The sequence below is a fragment of the Coregonus clupeaformis genome, chromosome 18 (assembly GCF_020615455.1).
Source record: "Coregonus clupeaformis isolate EN_2021a chromosome 18, ASM2061545v1, whole genome shotgun sequence".
NCBI classification, from domain to species: Eukaryota; Metazoa; Chordata; class Actinopteri; order Salmoniformes; family Salmonidae; genus Coregonus; species Coregonus clupeaformis.
Window position 1 is genome coordinate 57682308 of NC_059209.1, and position 18670 is coordinate 57700977.

The following is an 18670-nucleotide window of genomic DNA, read 5'->3' on the forward strand; positions in this document are numbered from 1 at the left end:
TTTGAACTGGGCTGTGTGTTTACAGGAAGTTGCAACAGCCCGACTTTAGATCATTAGAACGCATTCGCCAAAAGCCACCTGAATGGATTTCTGCAAATATGTAAACACCACGGGAGTCCTCTTACATTTGGGAACTTTGCAGTCCTATTGATCAAACAACCATGAAAAGGTAGGCTCTCTCTCCCTCAGTTATGCACATCAACAACAAGATCAACAACTAATGCTAGCCAGAGCAAGATGAGCTAAAATCTAACGAAGGAACATTAGATAAACCCTCTCAAACTTTTCCAGCCGTCAATTTCACTGATAAATGGGGAATTGTAGCCTCCTCGTCCTTCTGCAGCTTGCCAGCCAATGCATGCTTGTCCCAACCAAGCTAGCTTGCTAGCTAGCTACTTCCATCACAAATGAGAGAACACCTCACTCTGACCATTTTACTTGCCGTAGCAAATAAAATAAAATAAAATAAAATTGTATTGGTCACATGCGCCGAATACAACAGGTGCAGACATTACAGTGAAATGCTTACTTACAGCCCTTAACCAACAGTGCATTTATTTTTAACAAAAAAAGTAAAAATAAAACAACAACAAAAAAAGTGTTGAGAAAAAAAAGAGCAGAAGTAAAAAAAAATAACAGTAGGGAGGCTATATATACAGGGGGGTACCGGTGCAGAGTCAATGTGCGGGGGCACCGGCTAGTTGAGGTAGTTGAAGTAATATGTACATGTGGGTAGAGTTAAAGTGACTATGCATAAATAATTAACAGAGTAGCAGCAGCGTAAAAAGGATGGGGTGGAGGGGGGCAGTGCAAATAGTCAGGGTAGCCATGATTAGCTGTTCAGGAGTCTTATGGCTTGGGGGTAGAAGCTGTTGAGAAGTCTTTTGGACCTAGACTTGGCACTCCGGTACCGCTTGCCATGCGGTAGCAGAGAGAACAGTCTATGACTAGGGTGGCTGGAGTCTTTGACAATTTTGAGGGCCTTCCTCTGACACCGACTGGTATAGAGGTCCTGGATGGCAGGAAGCTTGGCCCCAGTGATGTACTGGGCCGTACGCACTACTCTCTGTAGTGCCTTGCGGTCGGAGGCCAAGCAGTTGCCATACCAGGCGGTGATGCAACCAGTCAGGATGCTCTCGATGGTGCAGCTGTAGAATTTTTTTGAGGATCTGAGGACCCGTGCCAAATCTTTTCAGTCTCCTGAGGGGGAATAGGCTTTGTCGTGCCCTCTTCACGACTGTCTTGGTGTGTTTGGACCATGATAGTTCGTTGGTGATGTGGACACCAAGGACCTTGAAGCTCTCAACCTGTTCCACTACAGCCCTGTCGAGCTGGTTAGGCTGTTTACATGTTATCTAGAGCGTTCTTGACTAACTATTACTTTTTTTTGCCTACGTTTACTGACACCGGTCATATTCAGCAGGTGTTGCACGTTCGTAAATTCATCAGTTATTCTGTGCTCTGGCACATTCAGACGAGAGCGCAGAGTAGATAATCAGTGAATTTGCGAACGCAAGATATATGCTAACTGTATAACAGTCATTCAAGTTCTTGCTAGCTAACCAAATGACACCTGCATCTCTAGCTGTGTATAGCCACCGAAAAACGATATGAGGGGAAAAAGTGAGTCACTCATCCAATGGCATGACATGACATCCACAATGGAGAGGACCACAATGGAAATAAGTCCCAGACTTTGTGTTTTATCCTCGATGATTTTACTCATGTGCATGCATGGCTTTTTCAAGTTTTGTGTGCTTGTTTATTTTTTTAATGGTTGAATGATTAAACTCTCCTAGCAACTAGTTAGCTAGCCATCTAGCTAACGTTAGGCTCTGTGTTTTTAGCTTGCTACATAAATAGATACGCTAGCCTATTAGCCACGTTATGACTGACTTGTGATCATTGCCCTTGCAAGTTTGATTGTATTGACATTCCCAGACTGAGTTACATTCCTCAGTTTTTGTCCAAAATATTGAGTAATTGAAACTGAAACAGTGCATCCCGAATGGAGGCAGCAACAAATTTACCAGGCCGGCTGTGATTTACAACCTGATAGCAATGTTTTTTGGACTACCAAGAAATGTATTGGTGAATTATATGCATCATGCATTGAACTGCATCTAGTCTGCCAACAATGCCTTAGTGTACTTCATGGAACGTTGAGTCAAATATAACCTATTTTTCAAACCTCTTATAAAGTTGGTTTTGAATCATAAACTGGGAATTTGATATTTTTTTCAAAATAGTAGTTAAAACGCTGTCAGTTCCACTTTAAACTTTAAGTCACCAGTTACTTTGTGTGCTAAACGTGAAATGTTTTTTGCAATGGGAAGTAATAGTTGTACATTTGATTGGGAATGCTTAATGGTTGTGTTTTTGTATTCTTATGATTGAGACCTATTGGCTTATTATGTCCAAGTTTATGGACTGCTTATCCTTTAACATCATGCTGTGTGTGACTTCTGTCTTTCCATTGGCCCTATGCAATGGTGTAGTGGTGCCTGGAGAAGTGGGTATACTCACATTTTGCCAAAAAGTTCCCACATTTTCCAATAGATGTTTTTGCAATTTTCACTCTCAAAAATCTACCTTTTTTTTAAATAGAAAAAATACATATATTATGGTCTAAGTCCACAACAATGCTTAAACCACATCAATCTGATTTGGGGGGGCCTGTCAGGGCCTGGCTCCCCAGTGGATGGGCCTCTGTCCACCCAGGCCCAGTGTTGCCATGTTTGTGGTTTTCCCGCCAAATAGTGCTACTTTCAAAATGTATTGGTTGCGGGTTTTGGGGGTATTTCTAAATTGCACTTCGGCCTTCATGGCATTTCTTTTTAAAATATATATTTCACTGTGACCTGCTGACTGGCAGGCAGTGAGGCAGGCTGTTGCTGAGTGAGTGAGTGGTGGGGAGGACCGGAGGAGTGTGTGTGTGTTGAGAGAGCACTACAGTTATTGGCTGAGTCATGTGAGCAAGACATTTACATTACATTTACGTCATTTAGCAGACGCTCTTATCCAGAGCGACTTACATTATTTATTTTTTTCATACCCCCTGTGGGAATCGAACCAACAACCCTGGCGTTGCAAACACCATGCTCTATCAACTGAGCTACATCCCTGCCGGCCATTCCCTCCCCTACCCTGGACGACGCTGGGCCAATTGCGCGCCGCCCCATGGGTCTCCCGGTCACGGCCGGCTACGACAGAGCCTGGACGAGAGAGAGCAGTACATGCACACATTGTGACAACCTTTTACCAGTTTTAGGTAGGCTATTTAGATTGTCATTATGGAGACACCTACACTACCAGTCAAAAGTTTGGACACACCTACTCATTCAAGGTTTTTATTTTATTTTTTACAATTCCTGTGGCGGTCCTCATAGCGCTTGATGGTTTTTGTGACTGCACTTGAAGAAACTTTCCCATTTCTTGACATTTTCCGTATTGACTGACCTTCATGTCTTAAAGTAATGATGGACTGTTGTTTCTCTTTGCTTATTTGAGCTGTTCTTGCCATAATATGGACATGGTCTTTTACCAAATAGAGCTATTTTCTGTAACCCCCCTACCTTGTAACAACACAACTGATTGGCACAAACGCGTTAAGAAGGAAAGAAATTCCACAAATTAACTTTTAACAAGGCACACCTGTTAATTGAAATGCATTCCAGGTGACTACCTCATGAAGCTGGTTGAGAGAATGCCAAGAGTGTGCAAAGCTGTCATCAAGGCAAAGGGTGGCTATTTGAAGAATCTCAAATATAAAATATATTTAGATTTTTTTAAACACTTTTTTGGTTACTACATGATGCCATGTGTTATTTCATAGTTTTGATGTCTTCACTATTATTCTACAATGTAAAAATTCAGAAAAACCCTTGAATTAGTAGGTGTGTCCAAACTTTTGACTGGTACTATTTCCAAACCTTTTTCCATAAAACATTAACACACTAGAACTGATGCACATCAAGAAATAATGCAGACAAAGCACTGGAGATCGACTTTGGGCGCACTGGAGCGCATTACATAAATCCGTGGTTTAAACTGCATTCTAATGTTGACTGCTTAAAGAAAACAGTATCAAACAAAGTGCTTTATGCAGGCTCAGTTATTGAGGTCTCAGGGGCTTCCCGAGTGGACATTTGAAATGGAAGTTATGGAACTCCCTCGCATGTTTTTATTTTATTTATTTTTTTTATGGGGGAAAAGTCCTCAATGAAACTGACATTAGGCTGAATGTAGAAAATTATACATTTGCCTCTGTTGGCCATCAAATAGCCTATTTATGTATATGCCATTGTAGGCTACCATTTGATACAATATGTTGAAATGACGATATCACTGGAGTCATTGCAAATAAATTTGTGCCACTTGTGTAGCCTACCTGGAGCTGGCAAACCAATTTAATAAATAGCCTATAACCTCAGTTTATTGTTGTTGTAGCCTTGTGTTATAATGAACACATTAGATTGATTTTAACAGTAGTCAGATTAGGCTACAGGTAAAACAAATTCGAAAAAATAAACACTGGCTGTTATTGACAAGCATATTCAGTTCATATACATATTATTAACATTTAATTCAGTGATTGAAATTATGACCACATCCTCAGTAGCCTATTCCAGCAGGCTATTGGGAAACACAAGCACTTCTTATTGCAAAATCGCCTTGCTGTTCATGTTGAATAAATTAGTCTGTTAATTTGAACTAAGCAAGCTGCTAAATCGTTCAGTTTACATCTTGCCTAGGCTACTGTAAACTATATTAAATGAGATGAAGGCCTATAGGCTACCTGCCTTTATCTAAGCAAACTATGGCAATATTTAATTAGAATCATAAACCCAGATTTTAGTCTGTAGCCTGTCTATTGAAATGACAAGTCAATCTCGCAAATGGGTCATTTATAACGGTTTGTAGTCTTAACATCTGGCACATAATAACAGCACAATTGCCAGAACATTCGTTTTTTTATTGTTCATCCAAGTGTTTCTTGCTCAGAGATTGACATCCTCTGTCCAACTTTCATCACTCAAACTCTCCTGTCAGATGTATCTATAGTTATGCACAAAGGGGATTTATTTACAATTATAAACCTTGTTCGAGCCCTGAATGCTGAAAGCCGTGGTATATCAGACCATATACCACGGGTATGACAAAACAATAATTTTTACTGTTCTAATTATGTTGGTAACCAGTTTAATAGCATTAAGGCACCCCGGGGGTTTGTGGTATATGGTCAATATACCACAGCTAACGGCTGTATCCAGGCACTCCTCGTTGCGTCGTGCTTAAGAACAGCCCTTAGCCGTGGTATATTGGCCATATATCATACCCCCTTGTGCCTTAATCATAAAGTCAAACAAGTTAAATTGACATCCATTGATGGAAAATTATCTGGCGAGTTTAATAAGGGCAAATTATATTTTCTCTTGCCACATATTCAAATTCCTTTATGTCATAGCTTGCAATAATTATTATTTTGAGCAATCCCGAACATTGCTTCTAACGTCATTACAAGTTACTATGATATTCCATCTTAATTAGCTCGTTAAAGTTATGGTAAAAGGGTTTATTGTATAGATATGGCAACTCCTCACTTGCTGTCATAAAAATAAAAAGGGCTAGTTTTCAGGCCTTTTGGGAAGGTTTTTTGGTAATTGGGCTAGAAATGTTAGCTTACCTGGCAACCCTGCCCAGGCCCATCCATGTCATGATGACATTTTCGCATCACAAATAGCCTACAACACTTCGGAGTAAACTTTTTCAATACCTGGTTTGCATACCCATTGTTGCCTTTGTCAGCATTTACTGGTAGATATCATAAATTGAAACGTTTTTCCTCCCCTACCGATGTCATTCTTCTGTGAGCTGCTCCATGCCAAAACCAGCTGAGAGCTGCACACTCTTGCTGCCTGCAGATGATATTCTGCTGAAACTAGGCTGTGATGCGCGCACTAGCGCGCATGTGAATATTTCACGTACTTTGCGATTATGTAGGCTACTTTGTGCATGATTTCTCTATTGTACTACATAATTGATAAGTCGTATACCTCCACTATACTACTTTGACACACATCAGTAGGGATTAAGAAGTGAGTATAAGAAATGCCCACTGAAAAGAAAAGTGGGTATACGGCTTATACCTGCGTATATCCTCCACTACACCACTGGTCCTTTGTGTTTTACAAAAGGTGGACTCTCCTACATGAATTCGCTGGTCTTACGGTTGCTCTCCTTTCAGAATCACGAACCTGTCACACACTGAAGGCCTATAGGTTCGCCACTGCGCAAACATGTCTATAATAGATATAAAGGCTGTTAAGATAATGTTTCAAGAAAGGAGTGTATATATTTGGCCTGGCTAAGCGGTTTTATGTGCTGACTGAATGGAAGCTGATAATGTAGTTTTTTACTCCACTGGTCTCCGGAAGAAATTACGAGTCCTCACTGTCCAAGACCGAGTCAAGACCGAGACACTCAATGTAGTCTCGAGTACTACAACACTGTTGCCTAATAAACTGCATGGTGGGAGGACCACACACACATACCATATCACAGGACTCCAAGTTTACTTCGATATGATGGTTATTATATCAATTTACACATAAAGGCATTTCCACCGCCATTTCTCACATAATACATTTTACAGACACAAAAAGAACCCACTATGTCGAACAAACAAATGATCTGTTGGCATTTATAAAATTGTACCGAAACTTCCTGTGTCCATTACAGCTGTTGTGTTATTTTTCTTAATATGGTCTGGGGGAAAAAAACTGGTAACAGACAATAATAATGTGTTGCAACACTCACGGAGGGCCTGCTCAGGGAGAAGGAGAGCAGGTCTAAGTGGAATATGGGCGACAAATCCTAAAAACACTATGTACAATAATTCATTTTTCTCATACAAAAAAACAAAACTCCCACCCTCCCAAGGCATGCCGACCAGCACATAGTAAATGTTATCAGTATGAAAAAATTTATACACTCACTAACTGTAAGTCGCTCTGGATAAGAGCGTCTGCTAAATGACTAAAATGTAAAATCTGTGGTAAAGGGATCCCCTGAATGACTTCTTCGGTGGGGTTTATCAGCGGTTGGCATCCAACGTTATGGTGCATTACCGCCACCTACTGTACTGGAGTGTGGGCCAGAGACAGGGAGCAACTAAATCCTGCCTGCCAGCACCGTTTCTCTTAAAAAATATAAAATATTTGAGACTGTATCTAATGACGTTCTTTTCAGTATACTCTTTAAACTAACTTCCTGTATCCCCTTCTCCCTCATAATGGATCTCAGCCTCGCTTTCCCTCTCATACTGCCCACACTGTATCGGTACATGCTCCACTGTCTGTTTCCTGGCAATAATCACACATTCCTGCTGATATTTTCCTATCACGTTTAAAGTCTTATTCAACTGGAAAACAGCCACCCTTAATCTTGTAAAAATAGCCTCCTCTCTTCTGTCTCTACCCGCCGTCCTCCCCGACTTTCCTCTATACTTGGAATAAATGCCTGCCCTTAGTATCTCTATTCACCTGCCATCTCTGCACCACCATTGTCCATATCAGGCTTTTTGCCTCTGCCTTGCTCATTGAAACTACAACAGCCTCACTACTAAGGGCTTGTTTAGCCAGAACATCAACTGCCTCATTCCCCTCCATATGGGCTACGGACCCAAATAAATATTGTCTGTATATCCATCTGTCTAATGCTGCAATGGGTTTGTAGTATGTCATAAAGCAGGTCTTGTCTGCTATGTGAGCTAAAGGACTACACTCATCAACACTGTACATGAATCAGAGAAAATAACTACTGTCTGGCTTGACTTCCTCCACACACTGCAAGGCCAACAGTATGGCCATCAGCTCCGCCATATATACAGCCAGATGATCTGTAATATGTTTCCTGACTGCCACCCCACATTCCTGCACTACAAATGCTGACAGAGATGTCCTGTCCTGAACCATCTGTGTAAATGGTCACTAAATCCTGATATAGACGTCTGGATACTGTGTTAAACAAATCGATGGATCAACACCCTCCCTATCTTTCCGTAGTCTCTCAAACACTTCTGGATCAACTACTGGAGGCGGGAGTTGCCATGGTGGGTTCACAGGAATAGCTACCATTGGACTAAACTCCCTTCCATACAGTCCTAGCTCCCTCGCCCGGGTATTACCCACCCACCCAAAGCTCATGTTCTGTCCTCGCTCATGTTCCCAGCATGCCTGTAAAATCCCTTTCGCAGGATGAGACACCCCATGTCCCGGTAGGTTGACCCCAATAATTAATCACCTGCTGCTGTCTTCTAATCTGCGATGGCATATCCCCCATCTCCACCTGTAGTGCCTCCCCTAAATGACACAAACAGGAAGGCTTTTTAGACAAAAGGCCATGCCCTTAATTAACAATCACATACAACTGGCACTGGCAGACGAACAAGGGTGCGTTCACAGTAGGTCATATGTGTCAAACCCATTCCACGGAGGGCCGAGTGTCTGCGGGTTTTCGCTCCACCCTTGTACTTGATTGATGAATTAAGGTCACTAGTTAGTAAGGAACTCCCCTCACCTGGTTGTCTAGGTCTTAATTGAAAGAAAAAATCAAAAGCCAGCAGACACTAGGCCCACCATGGAATGAGTTTGAGTCCAAGGACCTTACATGTTTTGTTTAAATGGTGAATTGGCTCTAGAAGCAAAAACAGCCAATTACTCCATCTAAACATGATTTGATTCTCAGTTGTGGTACGGTTCTAGAAACATAAATCCCTGTACTTTCATATCACATCAAAATAAATTCACAAATGCAAAATACACACAGATGCCACAAACTGTTTTAACACAGTTGCAGCCGACAGTATTTTTCAGTGACAACACGTTTGTGGCATCTGTCTTCCGTTTTCACACAGATGTTCAGAGAGGCAGATAGCTAATTAGCACAGGTAGTCCACTCTGTCTTCCGTCTGTTTTCCGTAAACAACAGCTGTAACATGGAAATATGGTATCAATTTAACCATTTTGTTTTTTGAAAATTATTTCTCGCCGATGTGAAAGATAAGGTTCTTATGCTTCCAAAACCGTACCGCAAGCGATGCGTGTTCATGTTCAGCAGAGCGTCGCGGCTCTTAACAAAACTCACCCCTGCAGAAGACGCCTTCGTGCAATGACTCTTATGTGTAATGGAATGGAACTGAGAGTCATAATCAAGGGCTAACTCGCACTATAAAAACGGCCATATCTTTTTTACAATCAGGGCCGTCTTAATGCGTTATATGCTTTTGTAGGTATTTGTTAGTAAATTAATGCAATACTAAGAAGTAATTGTTTAAATATCTTTCACGCAAAAATTGTATTAGTGCTTGGACACTATATCTGTGGGGAAGACATCACAAAGAGGTCTAGCCCTTGATCATGACTCTCAGTTCCATGTGTTTCACATTATTACTTACCCGCCAGTGTTGTGATTGGCTGTGTTATTTACCTATTGATTTCTCCCACCCAGCGGTGAAAATGGTCTGAATTCGGGTGTGATTTCTGAGTTCCCAGTTCCCAGTTGTTTTGAACGTGACAATAACATGACCACTACTGTGCTGTGACAGCCGGTTAAATGGCGTCCCTTGACAAGGCAAGAACAAGATGTATGTTAGGAGAAGTGCAGTATTATCACAAGGAGACTTATACTTGTAATACGGAGGAGGAATGGAGGGGAAAAGAGAGGCAGAGGAGGTCTAAGAGAGAGAGGGAGGAAGAGGGTGTGCTTAAGTCGGTTAAAAATGGTGGAAAAGAGTTAGACGGTTTGTTTTAAAGAAGAATGGTAGAAAATGTAAGCAGAGTGAGTTGAAGACGAGGAGAAATGGAAGTGAATGAGGGCGAAGTATCAGAGGTGGTAGGTGTGGTGAAGTTCTCTGAGCCCGAGGCTTGCATCGAGGGTCAGGATAAAGATGAGTCTGTCACAGTAGGAGTGAAGTTCTTGGAAGAAGCGGACCCTTGCCTTTTGGCTGGTCCATTTGTGGTTTCAGGGTGAGTGAAAAAAGTTGGGTGCTGTGGAATCAGTGAGTGTAACCAGAAGTGGTCTAGTGATAATTGTTTGTGTTTCTGCTGGTCAGAGGGAGCAGGCGCTCCGTGTTAAACGAATGGAGGCAAGAGATGTGACTTGTTTTGCGCTCAAGAAAAGGGCGCCATTGAAACGAGTGATTACTGGGGTAGCGGTAAATGTGAAAGCTGACCAACTGAAGGGGAAGATTCCCGGTGTTTGTGATGCTCATTGTTTGGTGCGACGCAGACAGGGTGGTGTGAGTGGAGAAACAGAAGTCATTGTCTGTCCTTTTGCATTTTTATGTTGTCTTTGCCCAACAAAGTGATGTTAGGATATATAAGTTATCCTGTACGATATTTTGTGCCGAATACATTACGTTGTTACAGGTGTCAATCTTATGGGCATGTGGCAGCAGTGTGTAGGAGGGAGGTTCCTAGGTGTGAGAAGTGTGCAGAAGGGCATGAGACAAAGGCATGTGTAGCATTGGGGAAAGTAGTGGTATGTGTTAATTGTAGGAGTGCCCATGGGGCTGGGGATCAGAAATGTCCTTTGTGAGAGCGGCAGGTTGAGGTTTCCAGGGTTAGAGTAGTGCAGAAGTTGTCATATGCTGAGGCAGTGAAGAAAGTAGAGAAAGTTGGGTCAAGGGGGAGGGATCCTGAGAGGAGTGGTGTGAGTAGTAGATCTGTACCAGTACAGAGGGATAAACCTACAAGTGATATATGTTTCAGTAAGATTGGATTTTTGGCATTTATAGCAATGGTTATCAACTGTACTGCAGGGATGGAATGTAAGTCGTAGAAAATAGAGGTTGTGGTGGCAGCTGCAGAGAGGTATTTGGGTGTGCGAGATTTGACATCCGAAGAGTTACAGGGTGTGTTACGTGGTGGTGTCCAATCCTTTCAGGCAGTTGGCCTGAAGTAGGACTAAATAGTGGAGTATTTTATTTTATTATATTATATTTTCAACCCTCAAACTACTTTCAGAACATCCACTCACTAGCCTTATATATTGCACACCCTTATGTTCGTCCATTTTCATCTCAGGTGATTTTACATGAATCTTTCAGTTTTTCATTGTTTCAAATTTCAATAGCTCCTTGGTCATGTGACCTACTGACCTCAAACAAACTTCAGAATGTCCACGGACTAGCCTTATATATATATATATATATATATATATATATATAGCACACTCTTGTTTTTGTACTGTAATCTCACTCAGTGTTACGTACATTTTTCATAGTTTTGAATTTCAATAGCTCCTTGGTCATGTCAATTACACACCTAAGAAGTGCGCAGTAGATATATACCCATATGGTATAACTTCTAGTTTTTTTATCTTCTATATTGTTGTACCTTGTATTAGTTTGACAATTAGGGGCTTCAGTCCAGTGTTGTGTTTACCCTTTTCTTTAATGTTTATCTATAATAATTGGTAGTTCTGAGTACTTATTTTCCCTTTCCTTAAGTCTTTATTTTGCCACAGTATTTAACAGCGGTACACAATAGGAGAGAGAAAGAGTATCTCCTTTCATCGTTAATATCAACCATAAAGGAAAGGGGCAAAGTACGAGAGTCATGTTATTAATTGTCCAAAGCAGGGATGGAGAGTGAACTGCAAGGTAGGCTGCAGTGGGTTTGCTGGTCAATACATATACTGAACATGTAACCACAATAATGGTGGCCAGATAATTAAATATTGACAAATTAAACAGAAATTGTAGACCTTTACCAACATGTCAACAGACACTTTAATAAAAATAAGTACAAAACGTGTCAGTGTTAACTTTCTCTTTATCCCTGGTTGATGTACATTTCAGAGCCTCTTCAGTGTGGATGGGGTATAGCATACATTTTCAACAACAAAGACCGCACTTCCAGTTTGTGTTCTTCACTCTGTTGAACTCTTTTGTATTCATACCTAGGCACAGCACATGGAACCACCGTTGGCATGCAAAACATTCAATCTAAAACAGAACAAAGCGTAACACGTTATAAACAATATCAAATCTCAATGCAGTATGATGAATTAGCATCCATTGTGTTATATCATAAATTGTCTTACATGCCGTCACTGTTGTCAAAAGATTATAAAGTTACTAACCCAGTCAGTCTTTGGGCCACATCCAGGTTCTTTATCAGTGGCACACATGAAGCAGTTGTTGGCTTTGTTGAACTCTGAAATCATAGGCATGAACTGAACATATGGTTGTCCCACACAACTACATACAAATAAAGAATTGACATTTACCTTGAATTAAATGTAATTACATACCAGACATTTTTAGTATATCCTCAGCCATTTCTTTTCGCAGTTGCTCCATGTGTTTTTGTAAAGGTTCTATATCCATTTAGGATGGGATGTTGGGGAAGTTCTGTGCAACTTCCTTGGCCATCTACACCAAAAATAGAAAATTGAGTTTTTGACCTAATTGTCACATAACAGCAAACCATTCATTATTGAAAATATAACTATCAAACCTGCATTACAAAGACCACACAGCTGAAGGTGTCCTGCTGCATGGTGTGAGTTATTTCCCCTCCGTTCCACTTCATGTCCACCCAGTTGTCTTTTCCATGGCAGGATCTTCTCATTTTGAAGTATTCTCTTTTTCTAATGGAATTCTGATTAGTTATAGGTAAATGAATACACAGGCCAAAACGGAATGCTGTTTTCCTTATCAGCATAATCTAGTAGAGGTAATTTCCTTTATGCCCCATTCTACACACAGCCTAAATTATAGGCACTGAACCATTTACAGGAGAATAATAAAAGTAGCATATACTCTTTTTTTTTTTTTTGTCCACACCTACTGGGTCTCAGGCTTACAGATTTTAAGTCTAAAAGCGTGAGATGAAAGTAGACAAACAACAGAGTGCGATATGAAGGCATAGTGAGTGGACAATCTAAAGCATGTTTTAGGGTGGTAGGTCACATGACCAGGGAACTATTGAAATTAAAAAAATATATATATATAAAACCGCGTGAGATTAAAATGGACAAATTAAAGGGGTGCAATGTGTAGGCATAATGAGTGAACATTCTTAACCTTGTTTGAGGCCAGTAGGTCACATGACCAAGGAGCTATTGAAATTAGAAAGTTTGAATAATTCATGTTAAAACATGTGAGATGAAAATGGACAAACTAAAGGGTGTGCAATATAGAAGGGTAGTCAGTGGGCATTCTGAACCTTGGTTGAGGTCAGTAGGTCACATGACCAAGGAGCTATTGAAATTCAAATGAAAAAAAAAAAAAAGTTTGTACTTTTGTTTACGCTCCCTAACTAATTCAACTAGGAATACGGAATGATGCTCACATTTCCACACATTTATTAGCTTTGGAAAGCAAATTAATGTCCTAATTGTGAAAATAAGACCTGTGCAATGTTGTGCGCAATTCTTTCAACATCATGACACTTATTTGGAGTCTGTTGCTCAAGTGGTTTGAAAGCTATTGAGGTTTGAAAGCGCGAATATCCAACCTGAAACTGTCTTTACCTCGGTGAGAGACCTGGGGTTGTTTTGGGAGGGAGTTTAGCCCCTCTGTGGTTCTTCCTGCTATCCCATCTTGGTTTCTCCCTCAACCAGTAATATATCTAGGGTTGCTTGAGAGGGTAAGAGATGTTGAGGAAGGAGTAGATTCAGTTGTAAGTGAACATTTTATGAACACAAAACTATAATTTCTTGAATATATTCACATATGGATCTAAGAACCCTAAAACAGGGAGAACAGGAGCAGCTTTTAGTGTTCCTGAGTTTAAGGTGGCAGTGACGAAAAGAGCAACAGATAATTGATCTGTTTACACAATGGAGTTGTTGGCCATACTATTGGCTGCAGAGTGGGTGGAGGAGGTGTGGCCAGACATGGTAATCATCTGCTCTGACGCCTGTGCAGCACTGATGAGCTTAAATTCATGTGTTTCTCAGAGCAGACAGGATGTATTGTATGAGGTTTTGCAGTGCTTGTATAGGGTGAAACAGATGGGGGTATTTGTGATGTTCCTCTGGCTACCAGCTCATGTGGGAGTAAAGGGGAATGAGGAAGTGGATATTATTGCCAAGCAGGCTCTTAGACATCCTAATGTTGAGATGGAATTGTCAATCAGTAAAGCAGAAGCCAAGGGATTAATAAGAACAGTGGTTAAAAGTAAGTGGCAAGAGAGGACAGGGAGAGTAAGGGAAGACACCTGTATAAGATCCAGGAAAAGGTGGGGGCAGGGAGGTCCTCAGGCCGAGAGAGAAGGGAGGAAAGTGTAGTCACAAGGCTGAGACTGGGACACACAAGGCTAAATAGTACATTGAAAGTGGTGGGGAAACATCCGACTGGGAGGTGTGATCATTGTCAGGAGGAGATGGAGACAGTGGAACATGTTCTATTTCAGTGCCAGAAATATGTGAGAGAAAGGGAACAATTGTTATTATATTTGAGGTGTAATGGGGTTGAAGAGCCAGGATTAAGTGAACTGCTGGGGAAATCTTCAGGGGATGTAGTATTTAATAATGTATTTCATTTCCTTAGGGAGAGGAGATTTAGACCTTCACTATCTCTAGTCCACAGTCCAGTCCAGTTGGTGGTGGTAATGCACCTTAAAGTTGGTTGCCAACCCCCATATAAAATCCACAGAAGAAGAAGAAGAAGAGTGGTGTTCTATTCTTATTTACAATGAACGTCACTTAAAAAATGATACAATACATTATTTACCATTCATTTACATTGGCCACAAAATACTCTGAAACACAACCAAAACAAACAGCAAATGCATCCAACATATTTGTATAGTCACAAGCTTGTTGTAGTCATTGCGTGCTATGAATATGGGACCAAAAACTAAACTTTTGACTACTTTAATACACATACGTGAATTGGTCCCAATACTTCTGGTCCTCTAAAATGGGGGGACTATGTACAAAAATGTGCAATAATTTCTAAATGTTTTACCCAATATGGATGAAAATACCCTCAAATTAAAGCTGACAGTCTGCACTTTAACCTCAATTTGAAATCCTAAGTGCTGGTGTACAGAGCCAAAACAACAAAACGTGTCACTGTCCTAATACTTTTGGAGCTCACTATATATAGACAAAGTCTCCTAATATTTGATTGACAACATGTCAAACCTCTCACCCTCATGGTTGAGATCTGCTCCATAGCGTAGCTGGACTACTGCTGCACAGACCAGTCCCCGCTCAGCCAACTAAAACAGAGCATAGCTGATCCCCTCCTCAAACACAGCTGACTGGGACTCTTTCTCTCGGCTGTGAAATCACAAAGACCCAAAAAACGTTCAGCGGCATTCACAATGATTCCAATTTTCTTAGACGACTTCTCCGCTTGTGCTGTACAGTTTATGAGCATTGCGATAAATAATATGCTCCTTACTACGAAAATCCATACAGGAAACATTCTACTCTATCTTTTTTAGTCTTAAAACACGCTTCTTCTGCTCCGCAGACACACAATCTAAATAAGACCACTTCTTGTGACTCTCACCAACTCCACACTTTCCTCCAACACATTCCAGATTTTCCTCGAAGTTAAACAGATTTCCCAAGTAGCATTGATCCAAAACCCTGACTCCGAATAAAAACAAGTCTAGTGGTGTCCTATTTTCCACCACAGCTTTACTGCTCTCGTTTCCCTTTTTCTTCGCCACTGTAACCCACTCATTCTCACTTTCTGTACTATTAGCTTCACCCAACTCATTAGCAGTTTCAAACAAAACCTCAGTTTCCGCCATCTTCTCCTTCTGCCTCTCGACTCCACTCGAAATCAAATTTCTTCTTCTTCTGAAGAGAAGTGAGGGTGCTTTTTGTGATGCTATGAGTCTGGTTTAGTGATCAGTGACAGCTATGTACACTCAATAGAAATGAATGGTAAATAATGTTGTGTCATTTTGGAGTCACTTTTATTGTAAATAAGAATAGAATACTTCTACATTAATGTGGGTGCTACCATGATTACGGATAATCCTCAATGAATTGGGAATAATGATTGTGTAACCTCCCCAGCTATTGTCATAGTGAGAGGTATTTGTGCATCTGTAACTTTCTCACTCATCATTATTCACAATTCATTCAGGACTATCCGTAATCATGGTATCATCCACATTAATGTAGAAGTGTTTAGAAACATATTCTATTCTCATTTACAATAAAAGTGAATCCAAAATGACACCATACATTATTTACCATTCATTTCTATTGGGTACACAATCTTAAACACAACCAAAACAAACAGCAAATTCATCCAACAAGTTTGTAGAGTCACAAGCTTGATGTAATCATTGCGTGCTAGGAATATGGGACCAAATACTAAACTTTTGAGTGCTTTAATACACAAGTGAATTTGTCCCAATACTTTTGGTCCCCTAAAATGGGTGGACTATGTACAAAAAGTGCTGTAATTTCTAAACGGTTCACCTGATATGGATGAAAATACCCTCAAATGAAAGCTGACAGTCTGCACTTTAACCTCATAGTCATTGTATAATTTCAAATCCAACAAAACATTTGTCTCTGTCCCAATACTTTTGGAGCTCACTGTATTTTACTGATGAAAATGTACTTTTATTCCCAGACCCTGTATCTTATTACAACCCACTGCACATTGCTGTAGTGAGGAACAGGCCGAGCATGGTAAGGATGCTGGCTGGACATGGAGCTGACATTGACAAGCGAGGTAGGGTGAGTACAACTGAACTTACAGCTGCAAAACATACTACTACTATTGTGTCCTTTCTGCAGTGCTGTTCTTGCTTTGTATACAGAATCTGTTGTTATGACTGTCTATGCAGTGCACTGTATCTTTTGCAGATCCATGAAAGTAGCCCCTTGGATCTTGCTAGTGAAGAGGCAGTGAGACTACCCTGTATGCGCACACTGCTGGACATTGGGGCTGACGTGAATGCAAGAGATAAAAATGGTGACTTGACGTTTTGATCTGTATTTGCTTGTGTTTTCTCTATATGCTGTATTTCAACACTGCTTTTTTTTTTTTTTATCTTGTCCCCAAAGGAAAAACACCCCTACTTCACGCCCTAGCCAGCAGTGATGGACTCACCGTGCATAACATAGAAAACATCCGGCTGCTACCCCAGAGAGGTACTGAACTGTAAAACATCCTTTATAGAGTGGTCACCTTGTCTTAATGTTTCTGCTGCTTAGAGTAGGCTTATGGGCATTTGTTGTAAGACAGAAATGCTAAAACTCAACAACAGCAGGGCATGCCCAAACTTAATTATATTCAGGAAATGTTCCCCTCCTAAGGTTCAGACGTCCATGCTGCAACCCTTGATGGAGAGACTGCTGTGTTGATGGAGACCTGCTGATGGAGGTTCCGCAGTGTCTGAGCATGGGGGTCTTGGTGTGGCATAGGCAGGTCCAGGGGCAGGGCCAGACTGGGTGAGGACACCCGGGCCAAGTCCAGGAGGACCTCAGCCTGCCCCAGGAGCTCAGCCGCCTGCCCTACACAGTAACCAAAAAAGTGTTAAGCAAATCAAAATATATTTTATATTTGAGATTCTTGATGACAGCTTTGCACACTCTTGGCATTCTCTCAACCAGCTTCACCTGGAATGCTTTTCCAACAGTCTTGAAGGAGTTCCCAAATATGCTGAGCACTTATTGGCTGCTTTTCCTTCACTCTGTCATCCGACTCATCCCAAACCATCTCCATTAGTTTGAGGTTGGGGGATTGTGGAGGCCAGGTCATCTGATGCAGCGCTCCATCACTCTCCTTCTTGGTAAAATAGCCCTTACACAGCCTGGAGGTGTGTTGGGTCATTGTCCTGTTGAAAACAAATGATAGTCCCACTAATCCCAAAACAGATGGGATGGTGTATCGCTGCAGAATGCTGTGGTAGCCATGCTGGTTAAGGGTGCCTTGAATTCTAAATAAATCACATAGTGTCACCAGCAAAGCACCCCCACACCATAACACCTCCTCCTCCATGCTTTACGGTGGGAAATACACATGCGGAGATCTTCCGTTCACCCATACCGCGTCTCACAAAGACACGCCGGTTGTAACCAAAAATCTCAAATTTGGACTCCAGACCAAAGGACACATTTCCACCGGTCTAATGTCCATTGCTTGTGTTTCTTGGCCCAAGCAAGTCTTTTCTTATTGGTGTCCTTTAGTAGTGGTTTCTTTGCAGCAATTAGACCATGAAGGCCTGATTCACACGGTCTCCTCTGAACAGTTGATGTTGAGATATGTGTGTTACTTGAACTCTAAGATGCATTTATTTGGGCTGCAATTTCTGAGGCTGGTAACTCTAATGAACTTATCCTCTGCAGCAGAGGTAACTCTGGGTCTTCCATTCCTGTGGCGGTCCTCATGAGAGCCAGTTTCATCATAGCGCTTGATGGTTTTTGCGACTGCACAAAGTTCTTGAAATTTCCGTATTGACTGACCGTCATGTCTTGAAGTAATGATGGACTGTCATTTCTCTTTGCTTATTTGAGCTGTTCTTGCCATAATATGGACTTGGTCTTTTACCAAATAGGGCTATCTTCTGTATACCCCCCTACCTTGTCACAACACAACTTATTGGCTCAAACGCATTAACAAAGAAAGAAATTCCACAAGTTAACTTATAAGAAGGCACACCTGTTAATTGAAATG

The 18670-nt window shown here is 41.1% G+C and overlaps 1 protein-coding gene across 3 annotated transcripts; it reads left to right on the forward strand.

The window, feature by feature from the left end:
• The first annotated feature begins 128 nt into the window (after positions 1-128).
• Positions 129-17585, forward strand: LOC121551372 (ankyrin repeat and SOCS box protein 6-like). 3 transcript variants are annotated; one of them, XM_045227034.1, is made up of 5 exons: positions 129-169; positions 16622-16728; positions 16839-16966; positions 17059-17145; positions 17311-17585. In XM_045227034.1, the coding sequence occupies exons 2-5, from the start codon at positions 16700-16702 to the stop codon at positions 17370-17372; spliced, it is 306 nt and encodes a 101-aa protein (XP_045082969.1). In that variant the 5' UTR covers positions 129-169; positions 16622-16699; the 3' UTR covers positions 17373-17585. The 3 variants fall into 3 exon arrangements, with proteins under 3 accessions (XP_045082969.1, XP_041719924.1, XP_045082970.1); XM_041863990.2 differs by having other exon boundaries at positions 16858-16966; XM_045227035.1 differs by having other exon boundaries at positions 16622-16723; positions 16858-16966.
• Positions 17586-18670: the final 1085 nt, after the last annotated feature.